This window comes from Euprymna scolopes, chromosome 25 (assembly GCF_053919585.1).
Source record: "Euprymna scolopes isolate OS-2025 chromosome 25, ASM5391958v1, whole genome shotgun sequence".
Classification (NCBI taxonomy): Eukaryota; Metazoa; Mollusca; class Cephalopoda; order Sepiida; family Sepiolidae; genus Euprymna; species Euprymna scolopes.
Window position 1 is genome coordinate 85263429 of NC_136506.1, and position 16519 is coordinate 85279947.

A 16519-nucleotide genomic window follows, 5' to 3' on the forward strand; every position below is an offset into this window, starting at 1 on the left:
AAAAATTAAAATTAAATTTATGCAGAATTCGGAACTTATTGCTGTATGTTTCTTCGCCATTCACTCGGATTTGATTCATAATGGCCTTTCATTTCATTAGATTATCCACTGTACATAATTTTCTCCCAATCTATATATATATATATATATAATGTAGTAGCATTCGTGTGTCTGTGTGCACAAGTCTCCTACAGCCAACACCATTGGACCGATTATGATCAAACCTGGCATAATGATGGTCCCCTACCTAAGGATGGTGCACACCATTTCCCAAAGTAACAGCCATAGCTTATGTATACATACTCTCTTACAGCCCACAGCACTTGACTGATCATGATGATGGTCTCCGACCTAGGGATGGTGCACACTCCTTTTCAAGGTCAAGGTTGGGACTTTGCTGTATGCTTGTGTACCGGAGCGTACAGCAAAGTTCTGCGTAAAGTGTGGGTATCTTTGCTAGTCCACTTATAATATAAGTTGCACTTTTACTTAGTTACTTACATATGTTGCGAGGCTATATAATGCATGTTCACGACTTAACAATAAAGACAACCATGATTATTACACCGATATACAAAATACATTATTTATTTAGAACAAAACAAAGTAAAGTTTATACGTCGGTGTAGTAATTGGGTAGTCATGTAAGGACGTGTGTTTGTGGCTTGTACGCATTGACCTCTGTGGAAGATGCATAAGTAGAGGTTACAGTTCATATTTTACCCAGTGATATGTTGCTTAAATATGACAGTATTGAATTGTTCATATTGTGTGCTCTATGTGTATGCATCTCACAAGTAACGATATTTAAGAGAAAAATATACAAGCCTACCTCATGTTATTGCTGTCGCTCTCCTAGTGCACGTTTATGAAGCGCGTGGTTTACACGTGTGCATGGCTTGATGTCCAGCGAAAAAGAGGGAGAGAAAAAGGGACGTAAACGGAAGGTTATGTCAAAGGTCACCGGAAATATACACGTGTCAAAGTTATGTTATGTTTGCGCGTGCTCTGCTCTATGCATGTGTGCTACTGCACACAGCTTGTTCTGTGTCTGTGTGTTTGATCCAGACAAAGCAAATTTGGCAGGTCTAAACGGCTCACTATACATACATACATACAGTATGTATGTATGTAAGTATGTATGTATGAGTACGGTTACACAAGTTTACACACGGGACCCACATATTACCTGCATTAAGCTGGTCTGCAGTTTAACTTGTTGCTGGCTATCTTGCTCTTGCTTGTTGCTGGATCTCAACATTTTGAACAGAGAGAGAGACTTAGCTGTCGCGCAAAGCTAAGACTCTGTAACATCATCTGTGTATACTCAGGCATTTGTCTATTAAAATGGTCCTGTGGTGATGGAAGTCATTTTTAGGCTCATGGATTTTAAGTGTCTGAGGGAGTGGCACTCATCTGACAAGACGTTGCAATCATGTATGTTTGTATGTACGAGTACGGTTACACAAGTTTACACACGGGACCCACACATTGTAAGCAATCTACATCGAAAGAAACTTAGGACAAGCAGTAACTTGATTCTTTTTTTTTTAACATTTATTTCCTCATTCTCCTACCATGCATGACTTCTCATTATGGCTGTGACATCACTCACATCTCTAACATGCTCCTCTCTCCTTTTTATAGTATTTTTCTTTTTCCTTACTGTAACATTTTGTACACAGCTCAGTATTTACACATGCACACCCACGCTCCGTTACATATGCATGTTCATATTTGGAATTTTTTCAAAGGAGATAATTACATGTTGTGGAGAACAGATACTACACTTTGAAATATTTATTTGCACAAAATATAAAAAAAAATTACATTTGAACAAATTAAGCACAAGGTCATTTAAAAATGAGGGAAAGTAGGTGCCATTGATCATCCTTTGTCAAAATAACTAAAAAATGTCTATCCTACTCTTAGTTAAAATAATTAATCACCATAATGCCACATTCACTGCAGAGGGTCATCATACTTAAAATTTCCCAAATCGTTCAAAAATCTTATTGAAAATAAACATATCTATGTACAACTATTTTCATCGGCGAGAATCATGGTGTGGGGAAAAAACAAAGAATAAATAAATTTGTTTGGTAAGATCTTCCCAACTCTTTCTTAATAATAGATTGCCCACTGTTTTCTGGATTGCTTTGAACCGAAAACAAACAGACTGCGATCTAAATGGGAAAAAATAGAAAAAAATAGAATATATATTTTAAATAAATATTTTACATTTTATTTATTCATACCAATAATATTGTGGGGTCTGGGTTCGCACTTGACATTTTTAAAAAATATACATTTTACGTTTAATTGATTCATATCAATAATATTGTGTGACCTCTCTCTCTCTCTCTCTCTATATATATATATATATATGGAAATTCAATTTATTCTTGCAGTTATATATTTGGATTTTACCGTCACTGGATTATTTATCTTCCACCAGACTATCCATTCATGTGTAATCATCTTTTTCTTCACCATATTCCCTCTGCTTCACTTTTTTTGTTATCAAGTAAGATCTTTGACTTACTTGTTGTTTCATCAAATACTTTTGCATGCAAAATCCGATCCCGCATTTTGCTAATTCCTACCCTCTGATGAGAAGGAAAGTATTTCTTCGAAACTCCGCGGATTAAGGACTATCCATTTATCTAGTGTTTCCTTTTCAGATTAAATATGTTTTTAACTCATTTCAAAGTGTTTTTAACATGTTTTATTAACTGTTTTCTCGTATTATAAGCTCTATCTCCTATTTGGTATATCGAGCTTTTACATCTGGCTGAGATAACTTTATAAATATTAATTCTTTAATATTTATAATATACTTTAATTTTACCATCTTGGATCATTTTGGTAAATTTAATTGTAATTTTTATTATATATATATATATATATATATATATATGCATGTATATATAACCCCTTTTAGCATAGATATGTCAAATCCATATTTTCCTGCTGTTTGAACCTATACACACTAGTATGTTTAAGATTGAGGGCGGCCATCAAACATGCATACGAATACCTTTCTTTCTAGTCTTCCATTACCTCTACCTTTAACCCCACCCCCACCCTTTCCCATTCATTTCTATATCTAATACACAGACTCAAATCCGCACTCCTATTGAGACTTATTTACATACCACCAAATCTTATTTTTTCACAACATTTGAAGAAACTTTCTGATATTAACTCCTTGTGATGATGAAGACCTGATATTTTCATTGTAAACTTGGCTTTCGTATAAGCAATATCACTGAAGAGGTCTCTAGTTACTGGTAACTAGCTGACTGAAACATGAATGTGTAGCAACATTTGTTTTCTTTTAAATATTTGCTTTTACATTATCTATTATACCTTATTATGATGGCTAGAGAAGTAGTTACGCCGTTTAAATTGTTCATAAAAGAAAAAAACTTTAACAGATTTAAATAATCTTTACTCATGGATTGCTTGCAAACGGATTTTTTCCACAAACATGGATTACATACATTTGGATTATTACAATCTTTTTGGATTACTATGCACATTCTGGAACATTCTCTTATCTTTTTGTATTGATAATACTTGATCTCTCCATATCTTTTCATCTGTTTTTTTTTAATCCTTGAATTTTAATGTATCCTCTGATTCTTTAATTTTTTTTTTCTCCCATTCTATAAAACCCTTTGCACAAAAGTTTTTTTTTTTTTTCATTTATGACTAACTTTCATGTAATGCTGTTTCAATTAATGCCCGCAAATTCATAGCTTCGCTATAATATTCATTTGCTAATATCTTTCCTCTGATGAGAAGAACGCATTTCTTTGAAACTCTGGATTAAGGAAATTTCAATATACCTTTGTTGAGTATCCTGTCAAACAATTTTTAGTCTTTAATTGTTAGTGGCCAGTTTTTTGTTTCATCTATTACACATGATTTTTCTTATTTCTTTTATCCTATGTCTGGCGGTATGGGTTTAAGTAGTTAATTTTGTGGTAGTTTAAGTAACTAACTAGTTTTAGAAAATAAGGTGTAAACCATTATAACTATTTGCTAATATTTTCTCCTCTGAAGAGATGGTAGACATCGAAATCCTATAGGATAAGGAGTTAAAATATTTCTAATGTATTCTTTGTCTTACATAGAATAATAATCTTTTGATTTGAAATTGAAACAATTCAATTCATAAATGTTTGAATTCACAGAATGACTAAAATTTGATTTATTTGTTCTATCTTTTTCAAGCATTTCTTATTTAGGTGGGATGGTACATATAGAATATTTCTGCCAGTAATATCTTGTAAATCATATAATCACAGGTTTCCATACCAGTTGATTGTTGGATAATTTTATTCTGAAGTATATATATATATATATATATATATATATGTATATATATATGAGCAAACAGTTAATAAAATATTAATATTACAAATTCTATTTCCTATTTGGTTTTATCGAGCTTTTTTATCTGGCTGAGATAATTTTATAAATATTAATTCTTTAATATTTATAATTTACTTTAATTTTACCATCTTGGATCATTTTGGTAAATTCAATTGTAATTTTCATTTTATATATATATGTGTCGATTTTTTGTTGATTTATTTGCTCTATCTTGTATATCGAGCAATTCTTATTTAGTTGGGATAGTACTTATAGAATATTACTGCCAGTAATATCTTGTAAAACTGATAATCACAGGTTTCCATACCAGTTGATTGTTAGATAATTTTATTCTGAAGTATATATATTTATATATATATATATATATATATATATATATATATATATATATGAGTGTGTGTGTACAAGACAAACTGTCTATGCTCGGAGGGTCTAGTTTAAATGGATGACTTCAGAAAATGATAGTATCACCCAGTGCCTACGCAGACAAACAAAGAGTTCAGAAGCTAGAGTGTTTTAGTATATTATAGGATTAGCTCGGTAATATGTTTCACTGTTCAAAGGCATGTGTTTTAGCGGACCTCCACATCATTTTTTTTAAACCCTTACGAGAGGCTGGTTCAACGACTTTGTGGATGACATCATTTGGGTGACGATGAAGAATGTGACTGAACCAGTGAAGACATCTCTAGATGAGAGAGCTTGTTGCACGTTCTGAAGAATAAATTCAGTAGACCTTCCAATGTTTCGCAGGCAAGGATTACTATATATGTATATGTCTGTAGGTATTTAATAATTATTATAGTAAATAATTATGTCAGCCCCTTTAAGAAACTCATTTCTTATGATTGAGCACTTTACAGTTGAAATAAAGTTAGTCACTTTAGCTTGCATGCGCAGATCATCATATAATGATTAGATCACTCTCACAGATGTTAAAAACATTTAAAAATAAATGTTTAAATTTCAACAATACTTCTCGCTGTTAATGGTGGCTGAATGGATTTGGTCCTTGCTAATGGAGTCAGAGATGGCTTCTTTGCTGGGTTTGAATCTAACAACCAGCGTTAATCGTGACACCCTGCACTGATGATTCCCGAAAGGATGAAACACTAGTGTCTGTAGGTATTTAATGATTATTATAGTAATTATGTTTATGTATATATATATATGTATATATATATATTAAAAATTTTAATCTATCAAATTACCATATGGAAGCTCTGTTTGACATAACTTGTAAACCATTGAGTTTATTTTTATCTCCAGTCTTTAATATATTCTGGAAGAGTCTTATCACTGAAGCTATATAGCACCTATTTACAGGAAATAGGCAGACAAGCACACACACACACACACACACACACACACATATACTTAATGTGCTAAGTGTCTCTTCTGAATAACACATAAGGAACTCATTAAACAATGCTTCTAAGATACTAATGAAAGCAACAGACTCAGTACAAAACTCTGGTGTTTGATTGAACGCCAATCTATGGTTCTCCCTTGTCAAATTTTCACAAAAATCACTCAACTAGCTACAACCACCAAATACAATTTCCTACACTCTCTATGTGTCTAAATCTAAACGCAGATTCCATGAACAAAGTTTCTTTCCTAGAACTGCCTGTCTGTGGAACATTGTTCTGTTGGCCTGCTTCTCAATCAAATACAACATGGTAACCTTTAAATCCAATATAAACAAGTTTGTGTTAGGCCATCCCCGTAAATAATCAAATTCTACCTAATTTACACCATTAGTGACTACTATACAACCACCTTACATTCATTAGCCTTTATTCTCGAGTGGCTTTTGTGTCTTGATAAGTGGTGACTCCAAAGTAAAAAAAACAAAAAAAAAACAAAAAAACAAACAAACAAAAACTATTTTAATATTAAAAATATGTGTATCATTAAGAGATTATCATCACAAACTGAATAAAAATTTTAGGTGCTTATTCAGATTAGCATTTATGGTGACATTTAAAATTCAAGAAAATGCATGTCTATATGATGAACATATCAGTCATGGAGCAAAGATGAAAAATTCCAAAAGTCATGTAATTTGATCAAGTAGTTCTTTTTTTTTTTATTATTCTTGAAGAAAATAAAATTTTAGTCTATTTCGATGAGGATGAAAAAAAAAAGTGTCTAACGAATCTGTAGACAAGGGCAGACAACTCTAACGCATATAGAAACTGTCAAAACAATCATTGATTATTTACTCCTTATTGCGTTTTCTATAAAAACATAACCTTATCTGTCACTTATCAGCAGGGCTATGACAAGAGAATATTCTTTTCATTATTTTGACTCTCAAGTATATATCAATTAATATCTTATGTGGTTCTCAATTGATTCACTGTGTCGGATATATACTCGAGAGTTAAAACAATCAAAAGAATATGCTGTTGTCATAGCTCTACTTACTAGTAAAAAACGGCATATTTGTTTTTCATAAATAAAAAAAAAAATTGATATTTTTTTTGTGATTTTCGGAATATGCAATCTTCATTGCGTGACAAGTACGATATAAAAGTTGTTCATTTTTGTTTATCGTTATAAGTGCTAATCTGAATAAGCACCCTGATTTTATTCAAAGAAACAAGAATTTAGATATTTACAAAATAATCACCTTTCTTTTTTCTGTTATCCTTTTTTTCTTCTTTTACGTCATCGAAATGTCGACCGCCTCCTCCTTTCTTCTCCGTTTTGAAAATTGCAATGATAGATTTAGATTCCTGAAAAGAAAGACAATTTTATGCCAGCAAACATTTCCATATAAGTTTGTTTGTCATTAGCGATGCCATGGCAACACCGTGAAAATTAAAGACTGTATTCACAGAAGTTTGGATTAAACCATTATGCGATTCAATTTTGAAAAAGAAAAGTTCTACTTAAAACCAACCATTCTCTGATCATTAAAAAAAAAAAGAAAACATTGTCCAGAATTCCTCCTATATTAAAAAACAAAAAAAAGAAAAATCGATAAACTTTTACGACATGCCCCAGCATATTATAAACATCCCAACCTCCCCACGTTAAGAACGGCTTTCAGAATAAACAGCCTCCAACCTCAAAAGCTGTTCTTAACATGGGGAAGTTGGGGGATGGTGTTTATTCTGCTGCCATTTCATTAATTCAGACTTTCAGTCCGGAAAATTCCAACAATAGTACGCCTTATTTTGCATAAATACCAACATTATGATAAAATTGATATATGAATAGCTTTCATCTGGATTTTTTTTTTATTCAGCGAAAAAGCAAAAAGAAACAAAGCTAAAGAAAAAAAAAGAAAAAACAAAAACTAGAAAAAAATAGAAAAATAGTAAATTAGAAAAAACAAAAAAAGTAGAAAAAATAGAAAAAACAAAAATAGAAAGAAACAAAAATAAAATAGAAAAAACAATAGAAAAATAAAACAGAAAAATAGAAAAAACAAAAATAGATATAAAAAGATGTGAAAAAAACACAAAGATGGAAAAAAAAAACAAATGAAAAAAAGGGAAAAAATAGAAAAAAATCAAAAATAGAAACAACAAAAATAGGAAAAAACAATAAGAAAAAACAAAAATAGGAAAAAAAACAAAAAGAAAAACAAAGAAAAAATAGGGGAAAAAAAACAAAAATAGGAAAAACAATAAGAAAAAACAAAAATAGGAAAAAAAACAAAAAGAAAAACAAAAAGAAAAAATAGGGGAAAAAAACAAAAATAGGAAAAAACACAATCAGAAAAAACAAAAATAGGAAAAAATAGGAAAAAAACAAAAAATAGGGGAAAAAAAATAGGAAAAAAAAAAAATAGGAAAAAAAAAATAGGAAAAAAAAATAGGAAAAAAAAACAAAAATAGGAAAAACAAACAAAAATAGAACAAAAAAACAAATATAAAAAAAAACAAAAATAGGAAAAAAAAGCAAAAATAGGAAAAAAAACAAAAATAGAAAAAAAAAAATAGGAAAAAAAAATAGGAAAAAAATAGGAAAAAAAAACAATAGGAAAAACAAAAATAGGGAAAAACAAAAATAGGGAAAAACAAAAATAGGGAAAAACAAAAATAGGAAAAAACAAAAATAGGGAAAAACAAAAATAGGAAAAAACAAAAATAGGAAAAAACAAAAATAGGGAAAAACAAAAATAGGAAAAAACAAAAATAGGAAAAAACAAAAATAGGGAAAAAATAGGAAAAAAACAAAAATAGGAAAAAAATAGGAAAAAAAAACAATAGGAAAAACAAAAATAGGGAAAAACAAAAATAGGAAAAAACAAAAATAGGGAAAAACAAAAATAGGAAAAAACAAAAATAGGAAAAAACAAAAATAGGGAAAAACAAAAATAGGAAAAAACAAAAATAGGAAAAAACAAAAATAGGGAAAAAATAGGAAAAAAACAAAAATAGGAAAAAAATAGGAAAAACAAAAATAGGGAAAAACAAAAATAGGGAAAAACAAAAATAGGAAAAAACAAAAATAGGAAAAAACAAAAATAGGAAAAAACAAAAATAGGAAAAAACAAAAATAGGAAAAAACAAAAATAGGAAAAAACAAAAATAGGAAAAAACAAAAATAGGGAAAAACAAAAATAGGAAAAAACAAAAATAGGAAAAAACAAAAATAGGAAAAAACAAAAATAGGAAAAAAATAGGAAAAAAACAAAAATAGGAAAAACAAAAATAGGGGAAAAAAACAAAAATAGGGGAAAAAAACAAAAATAGGAAAAAATAAAAATAGGAAAAAATAAAAATAGGAAAAAATAAAAATAGGAAAAAATAAAAATAGGAAAAAAATAGGAAAAAAACAAAAATAAGAAAATAAAAAATAGTAGAAAACAGAAAAAAACCCAAAAAAAAACCTAAATGTATGAAAAAGCAAAAAGAAGAGAAAAAAAAAAAGAAAAAATACACAAAGAAAAATGGAAATACAAAAAAATAAACAAAAGAATTTTACCGTTGCTGCTTTTGTTTTCATCAAATCACCAAAAGGTTTCTTGCATTCACATACGAGTTTGTTGCTGGCAATGATGGTGTCGCAACATTGGAACGCATCTTTATGTTTGCTTACAATCGATGATGCTAACTGACTCGCATCGTCTGTAGTGATCACCGAAGGGAGATAACTCTGTGGCAGAAGAAAACATGAAACAACGTCAAAAGAAACAAACACCAATTTTTCACATTTTCATCATCAGACTATGGTTCACATAACGCTTTTGGCCAATGTGATCCATTCTCTCAATTTTTTTTATTCATCCATCCGATAATCATTAATCCTGACCACCACATTGCATTATTTTATCCTTTAGTCCTCACATTTTATGATAAACTAGCGAGGGGTACCGGGTGTTGCCTGGGTGTTTGGAGGTGTGTGTGGGAGGGGGGGGGGGTAAAAAAAAAAAAAAGTAAGTATGAGGATCGAACCCGAACCGTTGAGGCAAAGTTGTGAAAAAAAAAAGTGCGACGTTAACCATTGCCCCACCGCGACATGCTAACGGAAACACGTTTGAATTTATTTAATTACTTGGATTTAGCAGGTGCCCATTTTAATGAGTTAATGAGGTCAAGTTTGACTGCGGGATAGTATTCATTTACTGCTGAACGCTTTTTTTCCCTCCCCCAAGATGTTATAGGAAAAAGACTAACTCACATGCGGCGAGCGACAAATATTGAATATTTATCTTCCCGAAATCGAGCAAATTAAATAGAGAGGCGAGCTTCGTTGTTAACTGTGAGATACTACGATTTATATGTGATATAAAAAGTTTTTAAAAGTTGTGAAGCGAGCGACCGCTTCTCTGAAAGAAGCCTTTTGTTGACATACAGCAAAAGCGAACACACATACATACATTTTCGCTTTTATATATACAGATGTTTCTGACAAAGGGTGAAGAATTGTTGTTTCCTAATCTATTTATCTAACACTTATCATTGGCTATATATGTTTTTTTTTTACTATGAAGTAGTATGTCTTTTTAACTTCTTACATCAAGTGGCTAAATGCCTTGTCTGGAGCAATTCCTATAAAAACAAGCTAAACCCGTGGATACCCCTCTACAAGTGAAAAGTTTACTTTTACCATGACTTTGTGCAAAATTAAAAAACATCCAATGCATGGTTATTGAGAAAAATGTGAACAAATGAATGGATGAACGATTTGCGGGCAATTTTACCCTTATAATATGGGAGCAACCAGAGTTATCCCGGAAAATCCATTCTGGCAAAAATTTACTTTCACCATAACTAATGTTTGTGCAAAACAGTGGTTATTGAGAAAAGTACAAATAGATGAACGGGAGTGAGTTACTAGGTTCAATCCTTTCTTTGTCGGGGGACCAAATAAATTTCAATCAGGAAAAGAATGATCTGCAGATGTAAAACCTCTTTATCAAATGAAGAATGGTTCAAATTTATTGAAACTCGTGTGGCCTTAAAAGCGCTAGCAACATTGTTTGCCCAAAATTTCCCCTCCTGAATTGAAAGTCATGTTTAATTTCAAAAGAGTTTCCGATCGGTATCTATTCTGTACAAGTCCTGGAGATGAAGAATTTTCGGTGGGTAGCTGTTCTGTGCAGGTCCTAGGCTTTATAATTTTGCAGGCAGAGAGCAATAGATCCTTCTCGTGTTGACACGAAAACAGTATATGCTGGAATGCTCAAAGATTCAATATTTTAATAGAGCAATTCTGGTTTCTGATTGGTTACTAGCATAACGTGGCTCAATTTGATTTGTCAGTTCCTGTTGGCAGCGTCTATAAGTAGGATTGCCCAAATTTCAGTGATCATACCTTTATTATATAACAAAAATACTGCAACATGTCGTACATTAAAAACAAAAATACAAAATAATCTTTATGATAAATGCACTTGTGACAAAACAAAAATATCATATTCTAAAAATCACGGACATTGATCAAGTAGTTTTATCTTTAAATAAGAGAATCAAATTTTATGAGCATCCGAAAAGTGTTTGCAATTTTGAAAAAAAAAAACAAAAAAAAAACAAAGGAAGATAACTCAATTCAAACTTACGAAAATTTCCATTAATTGTTTAAAAATTATTTTCTTTATAAAAAAATTATCTGATCATTTAATGTGACTTTTGGAATTTCATCACAGATATATACATCACACAGAATTTTCTTTATGTATCGGCAAAACATTATATAGACATCTGAAAGCTGACCAATCAGGTAACTATACATATACAGGGTGGAATGAGAAAATTATCGCCCTAGAAAAGACAACATGATTTCATTTCCATTTGATGAAAACTGGTTTTCTTTTTTTGTTGCAGAAATCCCAAGAATGAAAAGAGGCTTCTATATCATGTCTGAAAGTGACATAATGTTCGATGAGTGAGATCGGAGATGTGCCGCTGTACGACTTATGCTCTCTACTAATCAAAGTTATGAGAACAGGACCATTGCCAGCACCCTCAAAATGCATTGCTGGATTGCCACGAATAACAGGAGCATGCATAGAGTGATGAAAACAAAGTTTCCGGCCACGGTTATGGTCTTTGGTATGGTTTCAAATGAGGTCCACAACATGCTACCTCACATCTTCGAAGTTGGCTTGAAATTCAACACCAAAGTGTAACTGGATGTGCTAAAGAGTGTGGTGATCCCTTGGTGCAATCAGGTGGCCGCTGGCAGACCCTGAATGTGGCAGCAGGATTTGGCGCCGGCCCACAAATCTAAAGAGACCCAGGCTTGGCTTCAGAAGAAGTGCTACGACTTTGTATCCTTTTCTCACTGCCCCCCTCTGCCTCCTCCTCTGACAGTGAATCCACTGGACTACTTCATTTGGCTATATGTCGAGAACATCACCAACATGACCTCTCACGGCACCAAAACCAGCTTGATCGCCGTCATCATTGTGGAAAAGGTATGCTCCTAGTTACGGACCTCATATCCAGGCGATGATTGAGGCTGAAGGCAGTTACATTGAATAGATATCAGCTCTACTACATTGTGAACCCTCAGCGATCTCTAATAGGGATCTCCTTCATCACATATGAGTCAATCCTTGGTCACGGATCCCAATGTGACCTGTGCTCATTCTTCACAGGGGACTCAGCCGACCTGGTCGGAATCACGTTACCTTCGGGTTGATAGGTCGTTGCTTTGTCAGTCTGTCACACTGGAAATGAATCAATTTCATGCACATAAAAGACATACTCGGATATATCTATTCTACTGGTTAATTCAAGATAGATATACAAAATATAATTTATATACAATTGTTCAGATGTTGATTTTGACAAAACACTACTGAGTCACAATTAGATTTAATTATTCTCAGTTTTACGGTGGTGACGGTCGGGAAGAGAGAGAGAGGGGGGACCCTTCGATTAGTATTACATTCACTCAAATCTCAGCTCCAATTGCTGGTTTTGGCGTGGGGTAGGTTTGGCCGCTCTCTAGACCAATTACCAGTAAGTATGTCATCTTCCGTTACCTATTCTCAAAGTGACATAAGTTGCCAGTTTTCCACCAAGCAATAAAATTTATATGTCAGTTTCATAAAAATAATAAAAATTTATAACTTAACTCTTCCTTTCAGCAGTGTCGGCTGCTGTTGCCCGGGCATACAATAATACTTAAATAAAACAAGCCTATCTGCCCGCCATTCTCCAGTGTTTCAGGAGTCTCAACCTCCCCCCAATGAGGAGACCTACCGCTCCCGAAGACGGTTATGTCACACATAATCAAGTTACAGGAGTTGCTCCTTTTTCCAATAAAAGTTTTAAAATAAAACTAACGTTTTCTTTAAAGCAATAAATTTATCGTTCCACACTGCACAGTAGCCCTTCTACATACAAGCTATTCTATTTACGAGAAATTCGAGACACCAGATGCTTTCCAAGCAAAAATCTTGGCCTACACACGAGAGAAAATCCAAGTTACAAAAGTTTTATGATGCTACCATTAGGTGGCCGAGCATCAGGTCGTCCCAATTAGCACATGTCTTTCCTGCCATCCAGACCTGATCCCACGCTCTTGTGTGGTGTGTTCTTTTTATTAAACTGCATCTCCTTTTTGTGATAATATGCAAACATGAGCAAGAGTGATATCATGAAGCAGTATGATTGGTCATCATCGACGATTTGTAGGATATTGAAACAGAAAGATATCATGAAAGCTATAAAACTGACCAAGGGTGTGACTTATTTCCAAATTGAGGACGGACACACATGACGAGATTGGAGAGACTTTTGTTGTTGTGGATCGAAATAAAGCAAGAGATAATCGGCAAACATGAGCGTGATGTTCGTGTGAATGAGTACGTGTTTTACAGTTGATAATTTGATGATTTTGGGAGCTGGGAACGGTTTTCAGTTATTTCTTTATGAGAAAAATTTTTTTTGAGATACAAGAAATTCTAGATACGCAAGAGTATCTCGGTAGTAGATTCAGGAGACTTATGTTCCTCTAATAATTTGAAAATTTGGCTACAAGCAGTACACAAAAAAAAATGGTTGTGTGCGATGTTGTATAGTGTTGCAGGCAATTCCTTCCTTCTTTCTCTTGTTTCCCAGAGTTTTTATATTCTTTCATATTTAAATCCTATCAGCACATTGCACAAGGTAAGGAGCAACACAGGTAAACAAAGTATTTATTATGTGTATTACATATTTCTTAATAGCAAAATATGTTCGGTAACTATTAATCTAAAGAAAGAAATCAAAAACTGGTATCCGGACCGTTGATATTTTTGTTTTGAATAAGATAGTGTCTGATCAACACTGCCAGGGTTGGTTGGTTGTTTTTGTTTTACGACATATCAACCCTTTTCGGGTTATTTAATGCCGATTACAAAGATTTTGAAGCAAATTTTTTTAATATATTTGTTGTTTTCGAATTAGTTTCTATTTAACCCATAGTTGGGACCCTAACAGGTACTACCACTCAGGGTCAGAGTGGACCTGGGAGCAATGGTAATTAAAGGTAGGTTCCACACTCCCCAAAGCCCGCAAGCTGGGGCCTCACCACTGGATATAGTTTAAGGTCATATCCAGGACCACTCTGCCAGGGAGCCACAAGAGAAGCATACCCTTTTGTTTTTAACTCCCCCAAACAGTTTTTTTTTATGGTAAACAACTGATGATCCTTACAAAAATATTAAAATCATAGTTTTGTATGAAGACTAGCGTAAATTCTTGGGAGCAAACTAACACATCAATTACAAGAAATCGCTGTCATTTCTCTGGAGTCATGCAAGTGAAGCCTGGGAGAAACATCACGCTTTTTATGCCGCTATCATAGACCTTGCCATTAGTAATAATCAGGACAAACGAGACCTGTGAAAATTCCACAGGGGACTCATTCATATGCAATATATTGATGTTGGCATTCTGTAAATGTTCAGTATAAATGGAGATGCTCTGATATTATTGTAGCTTTTTTTGTTAAAACTGCAAAAGTATTTATCTAAGCTAGCAGGGACACCCGGCGTAGCCCAGTTGTAAAGTATGTTTAAATATATTTTAATTCTTGCAGATTTTGTATATATCATTAAAGAGTTAATGTTCTATCGATTTTTATGCTATAAATAAAAAAAATATATCACTTGTGTGCATCAGCTTGAAGCGAAACCAAAACTTATATAACTTGAGTTCCTTCAGCTATAATCGAAACCAAAACCAAAACTTATGAAGAATTCTTGGTAAAATTGTTTATTACAAGAAATGGAAGTCCATAACAATTAAACGACAGTCACTCGGATGTAAGCATGAAATACAAAATAAATAACACACACGCTATCCTATTAATATATAGATAACTTGGGATATTAAAATTAAGAGCAGTTTTTTTTAACTAAGAACTTGTCCTGCCTTGATAGAGTTCAAAATAGACTTCGTAGCCTCATAGGAGATGTCCTTTTCTCTTCCCTGCAACCTCTATCTCACAGAAGAGATGTTGCGAGCTTGTCTCTGATGTATCGTTATTTTCATGGAAAGTGTTCAACTGAGCGTCAGTCTATGGTCCCCCCTCGCCAAACTTTCACAAGAAACACTCGTCTAGCTGAGAACACTATCAATAATTCCCCCCACTCTTTATCTGTGCCTAAAACTAAACATAGATTCCATGAACAAAGCTTCTTTCTTAGAACTGCACGCCTGTGGAATTGTCTTCCGTTTTCCTGCTTTCCGGCTGACTACAATATGGTTGTCTTCAAGTCTAACGTAAATAAGTTCTTGATCAGCCGTTCCATATGAGTTAACAAATTTGCCGAATTTTCATTACTAATGATTACTATATTTTCCAATTTCTACTGTACACTCTTTAACCCTTATCCTTGATTGGCTTCTTGGCCTTGATAATGTGGTGATGCCTATGTAAAAAAAAAAAAAAAAAAACTAAGCTGTTTTCACTGATGGTCAAATGTTTTTTATTCTAATTCTGTTCAGGGTGCCAGACTTTCTTTTTGCTGTCCAGTCTTAGTTCTCTGCAAATGCTGATAAATGCTTTGCAATTTTTAATATGTCTGAATCAGCGAATATGGTTTGTCATCATTAGGGCATCAAGTTTTAGAATGGCAAAGTGAGGCTGGAGTGTGGACTCATCATACAACATCACGTTTCTCATGTAGTTATCATAACTGGAATGGTTCAGGATGTTAGGATTGGGAAAAGTTCTGAGGGATTGTACAGTGAAGCCAAGAAAAAAAAAAAAGGAATAAAAGGAATCAAATATACAATAAATGTTACCATAATAAATAAAAGTTATTTTTCTACCTACCTGATTCATTTTTTTTTTTTCGTTTTTAAGTAGTTTCAAATGCTCTTTTTTTCATCTCAAATATTCACTTTTTACAAGTTGATAGACAACAAGATGGCAGCCTGGATTATTTTTCATTTGAAACAAGCCGTATTGCATAAAAAACTTTAAATGTATCCCCTTTTACTCACTCATTCACTATTCAGGTTTATCGTATATGGTCCCTTCGACTAGAGGTTTATCACAGTCTGGCTATATCTTTGCTAAGTCTCCATTGATCCCGATTGTGGGAATTTACTGTTTCTATTTGCCACTGATGCTTGATGGTCTTCTTAAGGCACTTGGATGTTTTTTTGCTATTCAATATTAGGTATCTGTGTTACATTATGCTGTATTT

General features: G+C 32.9%; 1 protein-coding gene across 1 annotated transcript in view; it reads right to left on the reverse strand.

Annotated features, from left to right (window-relative positions):
• Positions 1-16519, reverse strand: part of LOC145247474 (E3 UFM1-protein ligase 1 homolog) — a 60180-nt gene that overhangs the window by 22864 nt on the left and 20797 nt on the right. Inside the window, exons 9-10 of the mRNA XM_080109272.1 lie at positions 9352-9522; positions 7043-7148 (exon numbers count right to left, since the gene is read on the reverse strand). Of these exons, the coding sequence (XP_079965398.1) occupies positions 7043-7148; positions 9352-9522 (277 nt within the window). The remainder of the gene's footprint in view (positions 1-7042; positions 7149-9351; positions 9523-16519) is intronic.